Below are 14506 nucleotides of genomic sequence, written 5' to 3' on the forward strand. Positions count from 1 at the left end.
GACAGCCGATGCCATGTCATGTCATGCCAGTGCACGCCGGGCCACTTCACCCACGTCATCCCTGCTCTGCAGCGCCGCAACAGCATGGTGTCCGCCGGAGACAATAGCCGAGACAATACCAACCGCCCCATCAGACTGCCGCTTCGGGCGGCCCCCAGCTCCGGAGCGGGCGGCACGCCCGGCGGGCAGAAACCACGGAGCCCATTTGTCTGTCTGCCGGGGCGGCGGCCTGTCCCCGGCTGCCGGCGGCGCAGCGGCGCGGGGGAGGGTGCTCACAGCTGCCAGACGATTTCCCCCCGGCCATGTTCCCGGAGCCACTCGTTGCAGCGGCGGAAGTGGCCGTTGGTAAAAAAGCCGCCGCGGGTGGCGCTGAGCGGGCTCGGGTGCGCCCCGTAGAGGTAGAGCAGCGGGCGGGCGCTGTTGGCGGCGCCGGCGCCCGGCGCCGGCGGCGCGAGGCCAAGGTCGAGCCGGGTGACGAGCTGCTGGGCGGGCCGGCCCCAGGCGACAAGCACAAGGGCGCGGCCGGCGCGCTCGCTGGCCCGGACAAGCTCGCGCACAACGGCGGCAATGATGTGCTCCCAGCCGCGCTTGGCGTGGGAGTTTGCTCGGTGTGCCTGGACGGTGAGACAGGTGTTGAGAAGCAGCACGCCTTCGCGGGCCCAGGGAGTGAGGTCGCCGTGGGCGGGCGGCACGAAGTCCGGGTAGTCGTTGCGGAGTCCCTTGAAGATGTTGACGAGGGAGGGCGGGACGCGGGTGTGGGGGTCGCGGACGGAGAAGGCGAGGCCGTGGGCCTGGTTGTGGTTGTGGTAGGGGTCCTGGCCGATGACTAGGACGCGGACGGCGCGCAGCGGGGTGAGGCGGGTCCAGGCGTAGACGTCTTCGCGGGGCGGGAAGATGGGCACGGGGCCGGCCCACTCCTTGAGGAGAAAGCGCTTCAGGTCGAGGAAGTAGGGCTTGGTGAGCTCGGAGTGCAGGAGCTCGAGCCAGGAGTCCTCCATGGTGGTGAGCTCGAGGTCGAGCAGGTAGCGCTGCTCGCTGGTAAGCGACGCGATGTACTTGGCCTTGTCGAAGACGGGCGGCGGCGGCGGCGCAGCGGCGGCTGCGGGGGCCGTCTGATCCGTCGCCGGTGCGGTCGTCGTCGTCGCCGGCGCCGTCGCCGTCTTCACCTTCACCTCTGCCTTTTCCTCCCGCTTCGGCCTCTTTGACGCCTGGAAGAAATCTGTGATCTTGCGCTTGGCGGGGGCCGTTTCTGTCATCGCCGTGTGTGGTGTGTCCGGGGGTCTCGCTGCAGCCGGCGTCGTCGCCTGCTCCCGACCCCGACACGAAACCTCCCAGCAAAGGCAGACGTGTTTTTTCTTCTCCCCCCCCGCGCTCCCCCGTGCACCGGTCGGGGTAGCTCTCGGAGCCGCCCCACGCGCCCCCCGCCGGCAATCGCATTGCCTCCCCGTCAGTACTAAGCCGTCCCTCATCCTGTCTTACAGCCCGCTGATGGGGACACGAGCAGGAGGCAAGGCGTCTCCATAGAGTCGGGCAGCTGCATGAGGCCAGGGACGTCTTCACTCCGGACATTCCGCTTTCTGAAACGCAGCAAACCGCACCCCGGCATGGACGGCGGGAACAGCAGCAATGGCAGCAACACGGTCAAAGAGAGTGAGATCAACAATGAGCACGCAGACGGCACAAACGATAAGAGGACGGAGGACGACGGGGCAGCACGTGGGGTGTCGTCGCCGGCGCAGGGTGGCATGAAGCGCTCCAGAAGCCAGGTGTTCGACCCCGAGGACACGGACGTCGCCATGGACCAGATGCGGCTCGATCAGCCCTCCCGCAGGAAGAGCAGCTGGGCGTTCTGGAGATCCGAAAACGCAGCAGAGCCGTCTTCGCCGGTCCAGGCCGCCGCTGACGGTCCGCCATCGCCCACACAGCCGCCTGAGGAGGGCACCGTCGCCACGAACGATGACACGGTGAAAAGCGTTGTCGTGGACGGCGAGGAACAGCAGCTGAGCGGCCGGGAACGCACCTACTCGTGGTCGTTCTGGTCGTACGCTGCCGCTAGGGACAACCTCCGGACCCGGCTCGAGTCCAAGACGAAGAGCGACGTGCCGCCAATGCCAGATGTCATCAAGTCGAACGTCAGCAAATCAAACAACTACACGCCTTCGCCGCCAGCAACAACACCGGCCGGCGGGAAACCTCCGAAACCCCAGAAGAAAAACGTACCCCACGCCAACAGGCCCAACCTGATAGTCCCGCAAATAGAAGACACTCTTCCGCTGCTTTCCACACACAACCTACTTGCCGGAGGAGTGAAGCGGATAAAGAAGATTTTGGGATACACAGACACGAGGGACACGAACTTGTTCCGGAAAGAGGAGCCGACGATCTTCAAGAGGGTGCTGATCATCGGCGTGCACGGGTTCTTCCCGACAAAGATGATCAGACCAATCATTGGCGAGCCGACAGGTACCTCGATGAAGTTCGCCCAGGTCGGAGAAACAGCAGTCTTGTCGTGGGCCAAGGAAAACAACCTCAACATCGAGATCCAGAAAATAGCATTGGAAAAAGAGGGCAAGATCTTCGACCGGGTCGAGTTCTTCTTCGATATCTTGAAAAACTCCGCAAACGACATCAAGAAGGCCGACTTTATCTTTGTCTGCTCGCATTCTCAAGGTTGTCCCGTCTCGGTTATCCTCATGTCAAAGCTGCTCGAGTATGGTATCATTGACGAAAACAAAAAGATCGGCATCTTGGGCATGGCCGGCATCAATATAGGACCCTTTTTTGGTATGGATAGATCATTCTTTGTGCGGGCCTATTCAACCATTGAAAACGAGTCATTGTTGGAATTGTTCCAATTCCAGAATTTCGAAAGCTTGCAAAGCCGCAAGTACATTGAGTCTTTAAGAAATTTGGTGAGGCACGACGTCAAGTTGACGTTTGTCGGCTCCATCGACGACCAGTTGGTCCCCTTATACTCTGCCATAGCCTTGCATGTCCAACATCCAAACATTTTCAAAGCAGTCTACATAGATGGGTCGACAAACACCCCGGACTTCGTAGCCCGCATCATCAAGCTCTCGTGTATGTTACACAACATCGGATCTACCGATCACGACGTGATAAAAGAGATCTCCAACGCCCTGGCAGGGCCCATCACCGGCGGCGGCCATTCCAGGATATACAACGACTTGAAAGTCTACAAACTGGCCCTCGACTTCATCCTCAAGACAGAGAGTTCCAACATAGCCATCGAACAGCCGGTCAGGTACAGGCCTTTTGACATTAAAAAGCTCGGAAACGGCGCCAACCCGTTCAACCTCCCCTGGTGTGCACGAGGTCTTTTTTTCGAAGTCTCCAAGCGCTTGCCCAGTGGTAAGGACGAGATCCAGTTGGTGTTCCGGGAGTTTGAAGAGTGGCAGCCTGAATCCAAAGCCCTTAAAGACGTCAAATATAGACTCAACGGGATCCGGGCAAAGTTCTGAAACATTCTTCTGTCCCGTGGAAAGTCTTAGCGAGATAAGGCCTCGGGTTAGGTAAGCGTCTGCGCTGTTTTTCTTTTTTTTTTATTGTTTTCTTTTTTTTGTTTTTTCCTCATTTCCATACGCCGGTATCGCAACGCTGGATACGCTGGATGCGGAAGGATGGAGGAGACGGGAAAGAGCCGGGGGGAGAGAGCAAAACTGTCCCCGAGGACGATGTTACGGTCTGGCCGGTTTTTCCAGTGGGATTGTCACAGGCTCTTCTGTTTCCTGGTTGAGGCCTTTGTATCCTTGTGTCTCCCTCAAAAGCACTGCAAATAGTGCTGATTTCACTAGAAGATAAGTAAGCATGGCACGTGAAGACACGGCATCTCAAAAGATCTCCACCGTTGGTGGGTTCATCGCTGGTGGACTAGCAGCGTGTGGTGCAGTCACCTTCACAAACCCAATCGAGTTGGTGAAGACTCGTATGCAACTACAGGGTGAGTTGTCGAAAACGAAAGGACCCAAGGTGTACAAGAACCCATTGCAAGCGTTAGTCTTGATCTACAAAAATGAAGGTATTAGAGGTATCCAGAAGGGTCTTGCATGTGCATACGTGTACCAGCTAGGTTTGAACGGGTGCCGTCTTGGTCTATATGAACCAACGAGAAATATTTTCAACTCGGTGTTCTATCCTGAAGTAGACCCTCGTCGTGTGCAGAACATTCCAATCAATGTTGCCGCAGGTGCAATCTCAGGTATCGCCGGTGCCATCATCGGTTCCCCAATGTATTTGGTGAAAACTAGAATGCAGTCATATTCGGCTCAGATCCAGATCGGTGAGCAGACACACTATAAATCCGCATGGCAAGGCCTACGTGCGATCTACAGCGCAGAAGGAGTGAAGGGTCTGTTCAGAGGTGTCGACGCAGCCATTCTGAGAACAGGTGCTGGTTCGGCAGCTCAACTACCAATATATAACTTCACCAAAAATGAGATGATGAGTTCCGGATTCTTCAGCGAAGGTCCAGCGTTGCATTTGGGTGCTTCTGTTGTCGCTGGTTTTGGTGTCGGTATTGTGATGAACCCTTGGGATGTCATATTGACCAGAGTGTACAACCAGAAGGGTGATCTCTATTCAGGCCCTGTCGACTGTTTTGTGAAAACGATCAAGAGCGAAGGTATCATGGCATTGTATAAAGGTTTCGGTGCCCAGATCTTGAGAATTGCTCCTCATACAGTTCTAACCTTAACATTTATGGAACAAACAATGAGCTTGGTGTATAAAGTTGAGACTAAGCTTCTTGCATAAATCCGCTCACACTGATAGACTGACTTATTTATTCTCTTTATAAATATCCCCACCCCCCACTTCATTCCGATCTTGCGTAAAGCTTTACATGTCTCCCTACCGTGTTATGATAAAATAATGTATGCGTTCGACTAAAAAAAAAATATTATACATTCCTTATAAAAAACCCAAAGTTCAAATATAGCATACAGTTTTCGTATACATATTTGTATGTGTGTCAATAGTAAACGTTCATTTCTACCTCTAATTCTGGCTCATGGCTCCTCAATATTTGAGGACGATGATCCATAGTAATTAACGCCGTTGCTGCTATTGTTGTTATTGTTGTTGCTTCCGTTGTTACCGTTTGTTGCCGCAGTATTCGGTTCGACGTTGTGGTTGTGATGGCTTACCGAAAATGTTTGTGATGTTCCTTCAACACGACTACTACCCGTTCCCCTAGAATCCACTCCACTTTCTGTACTGGCTATACCGGATACCGATACAGAAAAATCTGTGGAAGCTATAGTTCGAGGTCCTACAGATGACCCTGATGGAACTGTCGTATTAGTTCCCGCGGAACTACTCCCTTGGGTGTTCCCTTGTGTGTGTGTAGTAGCGGAAGAAGTCAGTGCGTGATCGTGCGAATGTGGATGCTCTGATGATGCAGACGACACATTAGTGTTGTTGTTCATCGAGTTAGGGGCAATAGCAGGGACACACCAATGTTTATGAAAGACCCACGCCTTGGTTTGACAATTCCTCGAGCAGTATTTGGCTCTCTTGCATCTCCTACACTTGGAGAACTGTTTTGGATGGTCTTCCCAAATTCCGCAATTGAAATTTGCGCACTGTCTTCTACCGCCCATTTTCTCATCCTTCCTATTGGCATTTCGCACAACAACTGCTGCCCAGTAGCATATATCTTCTTGGAACCAGGTTTTGACCGTGAATCTCTCAACAAGAGGGAAAATGTTAAGTGTCACAAAAGGCTGAATTTCTCGATCGATTAGCTCAGATGTGTCCAATGGAGTCTCAAACTCGTTCCAAGCTTCATCATAATCCCATTTTGCAGCATAATCCTTTAGTTTGTTTCTATATATCAGCCTGTTCTTCGTTCTCAACTTACCTAATGATTCATGCTTTAATCTCACAGAGTTCAATCTAATCTTCTCAAGATATTTGATTTTTTCTAAATGGTCATCGGTTCGTATGATTTTCAGATAATCTTCAACAATCCCCTTATCTTCATCATCCTCCAAATTCTTCAATCTTAAAAGTCGTTCTTCTTGTTTCGTGACTAACAATGGTTGATGAAACTTTAAGTTTAAACGCAAATTTGTGTTGTCGAATTCAGCTGGACGTTGAATATCAAAGGAAGATGCCAACAACGGATCATCGTTCAAGTCTGTCATAAACTCATCCAAATCTATACTTGTCGAATCTACTTCTAACGGTGGTGGATTATTTCTACTTCTGAATGATAAGCCATTAATCAAATATGTGTTTGACAATGAATGTCTAAGGTATGTGTATTTGGAAATGAATGCTAGAAGTTGCAAAGACCAAATGACATCATCAGTTGCTGGTAATATCAACCCATTCTCAAAGCTTCTCGGCACAGTGTGGCTCAAAGGATTCAAGTGCTTTGTGTTGGCAGCTAAACAGTCGAAAGGGTTGGACGATGTGGATAATATATTCGAAAGCTCTAAACGATGGGTTAGCTCATTTGCTAATATCGAATCTGTCATCACATTTTTGAAATTTTCGTTCATTAAACGGGAAACATCTTCATGTAAGTTGCAATCTCCTAGCTTTTGGAAACATTTGACAAGTTCAACCACGTTCAATAATTCGATTTCTTCTTCGTATAAGAGACTGGTTGAATGAGTGGGCTCATGTTGGTCGTTATTTACTTTGAGGAATTTTTCAATCTCATCTTGTGCATCGAGTATTGCTTCGTCAGCATGTCCAACAACTGTTCTTACCTCTCTAAAAACATTTGCAATTTCGTTGTCATTCATATCATCATTGATTATAACATCTGAACCTTCCAATGATCGAGTGAAATCGTTGGCATTCGATGTTTGGTTGTTGTTTCTGTTGGAGTTATTATTAGCACCGTTGCCACCGCCATTATCATCACTATCGTGGCTATTGCTGTTATCATTGCTGTTGGTATTATTTCCTCCGCTAGTGCCGGATAGTCCCGATTCGAAGTTGTTTGTGGCCCTAGTTTCGAGCGGATTCATGTCATTTTTCACTGCGTTCTTTTTCGTGAGAAAGTGGTTGTCAAGAATCGTGGCCAAAATTGGGATAATGCCTGCGTCCACTAACTTCTTCCTCATCTTTTCACTTCCTCTTGTACCTGCCAAAACCAAGCATTGCAAAGACAACACCCATTTCCAAGCAAACATGATCGAGTCCGTGTCGTTCTTCGGATCCCTGCATTCGTATAAAATGCCAACCAAGCGCTCTATGGCGCCATCCTGAATCATCGCATCCCTTACTTTCAATGAGGAAGACGTCAAAAAGGTTAAATGGTTGAGAGAGTTCACAAGCGCCTTGTCATCTGTGCAGTCCAACGCTCTCCTATCGTAGATGGTGGAACTGATCGAAACCGTTGCCCGGTTGAGTAGCACAGATTTTCCGTTCGGTCCTTTCATGGTGACTTCTGCTGTAGCTTTGTGTCTTTTTCACTCACTTTCGCTGTGGTAGAGAGCCAATAATATGTATGTCTGATTAGTATGTGAATATTTGTCTGTCTGTCTTTGAGTATAGGTGGGTGTATATATGTTTTCAGCGTGCACGTGAGATACGCAAAGAGTTCAGGCTGTAGTCTAGTCTGTACAGGCACTCCTGGTAGCGTGGCTTTCCGGTCTATCTTTTCTATAATAGACTCTTTCCACATAGCAACCGTTCTATTATGCTCAACGTCTGTAAAGTGCCACCCCGGTGTCGGTGCAACATCTTCGCCCTCCTCCATTTACGCTCTCGCGGCCGGTCGGTCTAGACAAACGAGAAATGCGAAAATGCGAAAAGGAAGAGCCGGCGCGCCGCATTGGGCAATTGCCCGATTGGGAAATCGCCGGAGGAAAACCAGTCCGGTTCTACAAGAGATACATATAATTCTGCCATCTTAATCTTTCATCTTTAAACAATCTATGTCTGTGTGGTCTACTTTCCAGGAGTCTACACAAGGATCTCGCCACCGGCCTGGCCCATGTACTTGTTGAGCACAGAAACCTTGTCGCTCCAGAGCTCCATCTTGGCCTTCATGCCCTTGATCTGCGCCAGAGTCATCGTTCTAGGCTGAATCCAGGACACTTCGACGTTCTCCTCAACCTGGTTTATGAGACCCTTGATCAAGCCGAGACTCAAACACCTCATTATCAAGTGCTCTATCTCGTTGCCGTTGACAAGAAGAGGAATCTTCTGTAAGATCTCGCTGTATTGGATGCATCTGCTCGTCGTAGGCTTGTTGAACACGAGCTCGACAAAGGCCATTATGCACATCTTCTGCTTGAGAAACTCCACCCTGTTGGAGACCTCTGGAATCCTCTCAATCTCTGTTTTGTTGGCAATAAGCTTGTTGAAGCTTGTCAGGTCACCGTTGTTCAAGCTCAAGAGGAGCTCCTTTAACCATTCATCTGATAGATACTTGAAGATGTCGTGCATTATGATCTCTCCGAAGTTGTAAATTTTATCCCCTAACAAGCCGCTGATGCAGATATCCCTTACGACATTCTCCTTGTCCTCTAAGTCGTCTATGTCGGGAATGCACGCAAGGAACAACAAGCTATTGTAGTAGAATAGGTTGAAATCGCCCTTTCTCTTCACTAGCTGTGCTTTGATGTAGTAAAAGCTTGCATTGACCCGGTTGTCAGCAGAGACTGACAAGTTGTCAAGCTTCTCTTGAGATTGCTCAATGATCGTGGTTGCCTCGTCAATAAACCCAAGTTGCAACTTAACCTTAGCCAACTCGTTTTCCAAGTATAATAGCGCCTGTATTATCTCGTAATCGTTCATATCCTGGTCTGCGAAGTTGCTCGATTTCTTCTCGCCACGCTTTAAAAGTGTCTGCTTCAAGTTCGTCAAGTATTCTAGAGCATTTTCTGGCGATGAATCGGCCAAGGAAATGATCAAAAACTCAACTAACTGCAATTGATTGACCTTATCGCTGAAAGAGCTGATGAAGTTGTCATAAAGTTTCAACCGGATGGCCCTTGAGTTTGGGTTCCTGTATATCTCCTTCTTCAATAGTTCCGAAAGCTGGTACCAGAGCTTGCGCTCGTAGTAGTCCTCCAGAGTATAAAAGTGGGCAGCAAGATCAGCATCTTTGCTTTCCACTTCCTCCCTCAATGTCACAAGCACAGTTTCTGAATCAATCTCCATTATTATTGGTTTTTGCTGAATGGCCTTTCTCTTTTTTGTATCTAGCCTATTATTCTTTTGCCTTGCTCTTTTCTTCCTGTTGTACATGTTCCTCTTTCTCTTCTTCGTGTTCGCCACTGGAAGAAGTAGATCTGTCTCGCCCTCAATAGCATTTGTGGTGCACGGGTTTCTGTCCCAACATGAAAATTAAGAAAAAAAATTCAAAGGAAAAATATCGTAAACTATGACCATCTAATACCTAAATCAAACCTGCTACGGAATCTCATCATAATTCTTTCCAATTGCAAGTATTAATTTGTCAAAGTCATATTCATTGAGTATAATGGCTTCTGAGCAGGGCAAGGAGATGTCACTAACAGACTCTCTTCTGGAAGAGTATGCGCCAATTCTGAAAAATCTTATCAGATACTCCTCAGCTGTTAATGCAAAGGACATTTCATTTTACAAGAGCATCGATCCTGCGATCAAGGAAAAGGCAAATGACATTAGTTCCGAAATTACAGACACTATGAATGACATGCTAATGTCAGCCTTAACTGTTTCAACCGATGACACAGCAGATTTCAAGTTCAAAGTTAATTCGGAAACCGAGAATAATCAAGTTTTATCAAATGTGTTGGACACACTTCTCGAAAAAGTTGAGATAAATTTGGACAATCATTACAAGGCAAAGAAAAACAAGCACCATCAACTTTTGAACAGTAACCAGCGATCATCAAATACAGCAGATGATGGATATACTTATCTAGATCAGAATGAGGATGTTTCCTCGTCGTCCACTGTTCCTAGAGGTGGTGCAAACATGGAAAAGCCACAAACAAAATTCCTGGATCCTGTAAACAACTTTGAAACTACACCATTCAAGCCTCTCATCAAATTTAAACCCAACGCTCTAAAGCCATTACAGGAGTCCCTTCAGTTAGTTGAACCTACTGATGATGTACCATTGCATTACGAAAATCCATATGCTTATGAGATAATGAACACAGAATATCCAGAATGGATTCTCAACTCTGTTCCGGAAAATGAGAAGTATGAGTCAATTCCATGGGTTGGATCTCCAGAAGCTCAATGGGTTGATACTCCCGAAAAATTGGATTCCTTATTGGTTGAGTTGAATAAATGTAAAGTCATTGCAATTGATTTGGAACATCATGACTATAGAACGTACCATGGTCTTACAAGTTTGATGCAAATCACATCTGATTCAAAGGTGGATTATTTGATAGATCCCCTTTCACCAACTTTGCGTCCACACTTGACTATCTTGAACGAAGTTTTCACTAACCCTAACATCATCAAGGTTCTACATGGTGCATTTATGGATGTTATTTGGCTCCAACGTGACTTGGGACTATATCTTGTTTCTTTGTTTGATACTTTCCACGCTGCAAAGCAACTTGCATTGGGAAAATATTCTTTGGCATTTTTACTTGAAGAATACGCCAAGTTCCGTACGTCAAAGAAATGGCAACTTGCCGATTGGCGTATTCGTCCTCTTTCTGCAGAAATGAAGGATTATGCAAAAGCAGATACACATTTTTTGATTGAAATCTTTTATAAAATGCACGAAGATCTTTTGAAAATACCAAATGCTTTGCAAAAGGCTCTCTACGCTTCCAGAAAAGTTGCAGTAAGACGGTTCGAATATTCGACTTACAGACCCAAAAATCTTTCAATGAGCAGTAATAGTGAAGTGGTTTCTACTTCAGGTTCTGTTCCCTTACTTGATGAAATCACGAAACAAATTACATTGAATTATGATAGAGATTTGCCGTGGACAAATTTAATCTACAGTAATGGGATTCCTCTAGAAAGGCGACCTTTACTAGAAGTTTTGTTTAAATGGAGAGATAACCAAGCAAGACTGAATGATGAAAGTCCAAGGTACATCATGAGTGATTTCATACTTGTATCTTTGGCTAATAATTTCCAGATAGGTCATGAAAGTGCCGTTGACGTCAACTCGGTAATGGCTGTAATCAACAAGCATTCGAAGTTCGGTGGTTCATATTATGTGAGAAAGTGTGTCAAAGAGTTGACAGATACAATAAAGGATGCTGTAATGGAATTGAAAGGTGTTGATTTGAACAAGCTACAACTTTTAAACAATGGTGACGAAGCTAAAAACCACACAGCAGAAGAGATTGTTCCTGCGTCGAGCTACTCTTCAACAGACATAGATGGAATATACTCTTCAGTTAAGGATGTTTCCAAACTACAAGATCAATTCAATTCATTTTTTCGCTTTTACAACCAAACAATCTCCAATAGCGACAAACCTCTTAAGATTGAAACGGTTGACGATATTAACGAAGATGCTGTATTTGCTGTTCAATATGGTAAAAAGGGTAAAGCTACAATTGTGAAGAATGGATCTGTGAAGGATAGAATTAATAAGGTTATTGGCTTTTTCACTGAAGATATGGGCAAAGGTGTCGAGTTCACAGTCGAAGCTGAAGAAGTTGAGGATGAGGATGCTCCACAAGAGGCAGATGAAGACAGCGGAGAAGCTTCTAAGAATGAAAACGATATCAACCTTCGTGATGAGATAATCACTTTACGTAGAAAGCGTTCAGAAAGGAGCAACGGTAGCAAAAGGAAGGCTAACACATTGTCAGAAGCCGAAGATCTCTCTGTTGATTTCTCCAAAAGTATCATGGAAAAAGAATCCAATGACAGAACTCGTTTCAAGAAGCAAAAGAAAAAGCCATCATTTGATCCGTATAGTAATGATGCGCTTGCTGATATGAATATTCCACAATTGAAAAAGAAGCAAAGAGTGGACAGAGGTAAAAATGTTGTTTTCAAACAAAACAAAAAGTGATGTTTTTCGTTTGCTTCACATTTTCTAGGACTAGGTAATCATTATAACAAACAAACAGACGCGTAGCGATTGGTCAGAGAAGATAAATAGAAGAAAATAGAAATGAAACGACGTACAGTTTGGTCATTTGTTTATGATGTATAGAAATTGTATGGTTGAAAAAGGAATATAAGTGGAAGTATAAGATGAAAAAGAAAGGAACGACTAAAGTAGAGTGGAAAAATATTCTATTTCAAAACATCTTTCTGATTAACGTTTTAATAGAGTATGACACGGTTTTGGCAAATCAGACTAATGGCTGGCTTCCTTGAGAGACTCTGGTTGGCCTTGCAATAGAGTGAAAGTAGGTGCTTGTAATCTATCTTTACCTTTCAAAAAGTCTAACTCCATAACAAAACAGAAACCTAAAATGTTAGCTTTACATTTCTGGACAAGTTCACCTGCAGCATGTGCAGAACCACCAGTAGCTAAAATATCATCAACGATCAAAACATTGGCACCTTCAGGGAATGAGTCCTGTTGAATTTCGAAGAAATCTTGACCATATTCTTTGGTGTATGCGACCTTGTACACCTCACCTGGTAATTTACCAGCTTTTCTAATTGGAACGAAACCAGCATCGAGTGCCAATGCTAATGTTGGGCCAAACAAAAAACCTCTAGATTCTAAGCCAACGATATAATCAATAGTTTGGTCAAAGTTTTCCTCAATGTACAACTTGAATGCAACAATGAGCTTGTTGAAAAGTTGTGGAGATCTGAAAAGAGGTAAGAAATCTTCGAATAAAATACCTTCGGTAGGAAAGTTTGGGTATTGGTGAAGTGCACATCTAAGCTCGTAAGCTAATGCTTGTAATTCTTCGTTCTCGTGCATAGTGTGTGTTTGTAGCTTGTATATATTTGGTGCTATTCGGTATTACAGCTACAAAAAGAGTATCTTTCTAGTGAAGCACAAATTAAGCTTGCTTATGTCGAAAAGAATTGCTGCAACCGGATTTTTTGACATAGCTGAAAAATAGAAAAAAATTCCAAAATTTCGCTTACACAATGTCAAAAAAGCGTTCGGCATTGGACCCAATGATGATCTATCGGAAATAAAAATACAAATGGAGAAGAATATAGAAGTACATGTTTATTCGTTCACGAAGTGCCCTAGCACTATACGTTGTTAGTAAAAGCGTTCAGAGGAGTGTCACTACGACTTCTCTCATCGAGTCCTTCATCACGTCTTCTTGCTTCACGACTTTTGAAAACAACAAAGTTGTCCTCAACAATATCACTCATCACTTCAGTGATATAATAAAAACCACCCTTGGAAGTCCATGAAACTGAATTTTCCGCATAAATAAATTTTGATGTTTTTAGTCTATTGAGAATCGAGGAGCAGTTGTCCCAGTTGATCTTGTGTGTTGCAGGAACAATAGGTTTTAGACTTATAATTTTTGTCCCAACTTTCAGGTCCTGAAAAAGTTCAATGACTTTTTTGTTCAATGGGTTGTCGAACAGGTAGTTGTTGACAAGAATGACTTCACACTTGTCAACAACTTTTTTGACAGGTGGATTGTTAACAAAAGATTGCTGGGAGAACAAGTTCACAGCTCCTGGTTTCAAACCAAATACCCTACATCTTAACTCAAACTCTTCTGCTTGTAAATCTCCTAATCGAGATGCATTTTCAACAATTTCAACACCATGGCTCTCGCATCCGTATTCTAATGCTGCTTGAATCACGCAATTTCCAACTCCCGATCCCAAATCTATGAAGCAACAATTATGGTCCAGATTGCACTTTGCGTAAACCGTTGTCAAAAAAGATGGCATCAATTCGCCATACACTTCGTTGGAAAATGCCTTGTAGATACTAAGCTTCTTGGATTCAGGCAGAACTCTTCTTAGATAGCATTGGTTTAGTATCTCGTAGATAAGCTCCCTTGGAAAAGTTTTCCTCTTTTTTGTGTATTCAAAAATTTGACCACTTGTTCGAAGATTATCAATCAAACAGTTAAATTCGGAAATACATTTTAGCAACCCCTCAATATCATTATTCTCAAAGGCTTCAATATATTTGCCGACAATGCAGTCTTTTGGTTGCTCTAAATTCATCACCTTCAGTTTATCGGAAGGAGGGAAAAATGCAATTGCCATCAACTCCATCAATTTCCCAATCTCGTCAAACGGATTGAATTGGACATCATCTTTTGGCAGTGCAAGTAGGTAATGTTCTTTATAGTCAGAAAATGGGAAATGTAAATCGACTTTCTGGAGCTTGTAAACTTCATGGTCTGTTCTATAAATTTTGATTGTGTTCCTGATAATATCTGCAGCATGTACAATATTGTTAGGAATGTGTGGGTCAAAGGTTCCTTGGTAAACGAAATCTTGGAAAAAGTTCCAGTTATCAGAAATCTCGACATCGTCTTCAGTGAAATCAGTAAACCAAGTAGGCTCTGATGGTGGAGAGGGAGCAAGAACTTCTTCTTTCTCTATCTCCTGTTTAAAATCAGACTCTTCTTTACCGTTTGTATCAGCTTCA

The 14506-nt window shown here is 45.4% G+C and overlaps 8 protein-coding genes across 8 annotated transcripts; 3 read left to right on the top strand and 5 right to left on the bottom strand.

Annotated features, from left to right (window-relative positions):
- Positions 1-275: 275 nt before the first annotated feature.
- PICMEDRAFT_19265 (hypothetical protein) lies at positions 276-1070 on the bottom strand (the record flags this gene model as incomplete). Its single annotated transcript, XM_019162110.1, has 1 exon — positions 276-1070. A coding segment is annotated over one exon (795 nt), but the record flags the coding sequence as incomplete, so codon positions are not given.
- A 735-nt stretch (positions 1071-1805) lies between these two features.
- PICMEDRAFT_33914 (hypothetical protein) lies at positions 1806-3482 on the top strand (the record flags this gene model as incomplete). Its single annotated transcript, XM_019162854.1, has 2 exons — positions 1806-1905; positions 2170-3482. 2 exons carry the CDS (start codon positions 1806-1808, stop codon positions 3480-3482), a joined length of 1413 nt encoding a protein of 470 aa, XP_019018033.1.
- Positions 3483-3828: 346 nt separating this feature from the next.
- On the top strand, positions 3829-4773 carry PICMEDRAFT_72947 (hypothetical protein; the record flags this gene model as incomplete). The annotated part of the gene is made up of 1 exon (XM_019164340.1): positions 3829-4773. The coding sequence occupies one exon, from the start codon at positions 3829-3831 to the stop codon at positions 4771-4773; it is 945 nt and encodes a 314-aa protein (XP_019018034.1).
- A 238-nt stretch (positions 4774-5011) lies between these two features.
- Positions 5012-7601, bottom strand: PICMEDRAFT_63796 (hypothetical protein). The gene has a single exon (XM_019163475.1). The coding sequence runs from the start codon at positions 7416-7418 to the stop codon at positions 5028-5030; it is 2391 nt and encodes a 796-aa protein (XP_019018035.1). The 5' UTR covers positions 7419-7601; the 3' UTR covers positions 5012-5027.
- Positions 7602-7855: 254 nt separating this feature from the next.
- PICMEDRAFT_16728 (hypothetical protein) lies at positions 7856-9194 on the bottom strand. The gene has a single exon (XM_019161321.1). It carries the CDS (start codon positions 9145-9147, stop codon positions 7945-7947), a length of 1203 nt encoding a protein of 400 aa, XP_019018036.1. The 5' UTR covers positions 9148-9194; the 3' UTR covers positions 7856-7944.
- A 320-nt stretch (positions 9195-9514) lies between these two features.
- PICMEDRAFT_25613 (hypothetical protein) lies at positions 9515-11233 on the top strand (the record flags this gene model as incomplete). Its single annotated transcript, XM_019162405.1, has 1 exon — positions 9515-11233. A coding segment is annotated over one exon (1719 nt), but the record flags the coding sequence as incomplete, so codon positions are not given.
- Positions 11234-12265: 1032 nt separating this feature from the next.
- Positions 12266-12847, bottom strand: PICMEDRAFT_33437 (hypothetical protein; the record flags this gene model as incomplete). Its single annotated transcript, XM_019162825.1, has 1 exon — positions 12266-12847. The coding sequence occupies one exon, from the start codon at positions 12845-12847 to the stop codon at positions 12266-12268; it is 582 nt and encodes a 193-aa protein (XP_019018038.1).
- A 284-nt stretch (positions 12848-13131) lies between these two features.
- On the bottom strand, positions 13132-14196 carry PICMEDRAFT_33871 (hypothetical protein; the record flags this gene model as incomplete). The annotated part of the gene is made up of 1 exon (XM_019162850.1): positions 13132-14196. A coding segment is annotated over one exon (1065 nt), but the record flags the coding sequence as incomplete, so codon positions are not given.
- Positions 14197-14506: the final 310 nt, after the last annotated feature.

Source organism: Pichia membranifaciens (genome assembly GCF_001661235.1).
Source record: "Pichia membranifaciens NRRL Y-2026 unplaced genomic scaffold PICMEscaffold_3, whole genome shotgun sequence".
NCBI lineage: Eukaryota > Fungi > Ascomycota > Pichiomycetes > Pichiales > Pichiaceae > Pichia > Pichia membranifaciens.

Excerpts from the sequence above, each read along its gene's own strand:
- PICMEDRAFT_63796 (XM_019163475.1), bottom strand. The coding sequence starts at position 7,418 with ATGAAAGGACCGAACGGAAAATCTGTGCTACTCAACCGGGCAACGGTT.
- PICMEDRAFT_16728 (XM_019161321.1), bottom strand. The coding sequence starts at position 9,147 with ATGGAGATTGATTCAGAAACTGTGCTTGTGACATTGAGGGAGGAAGTG.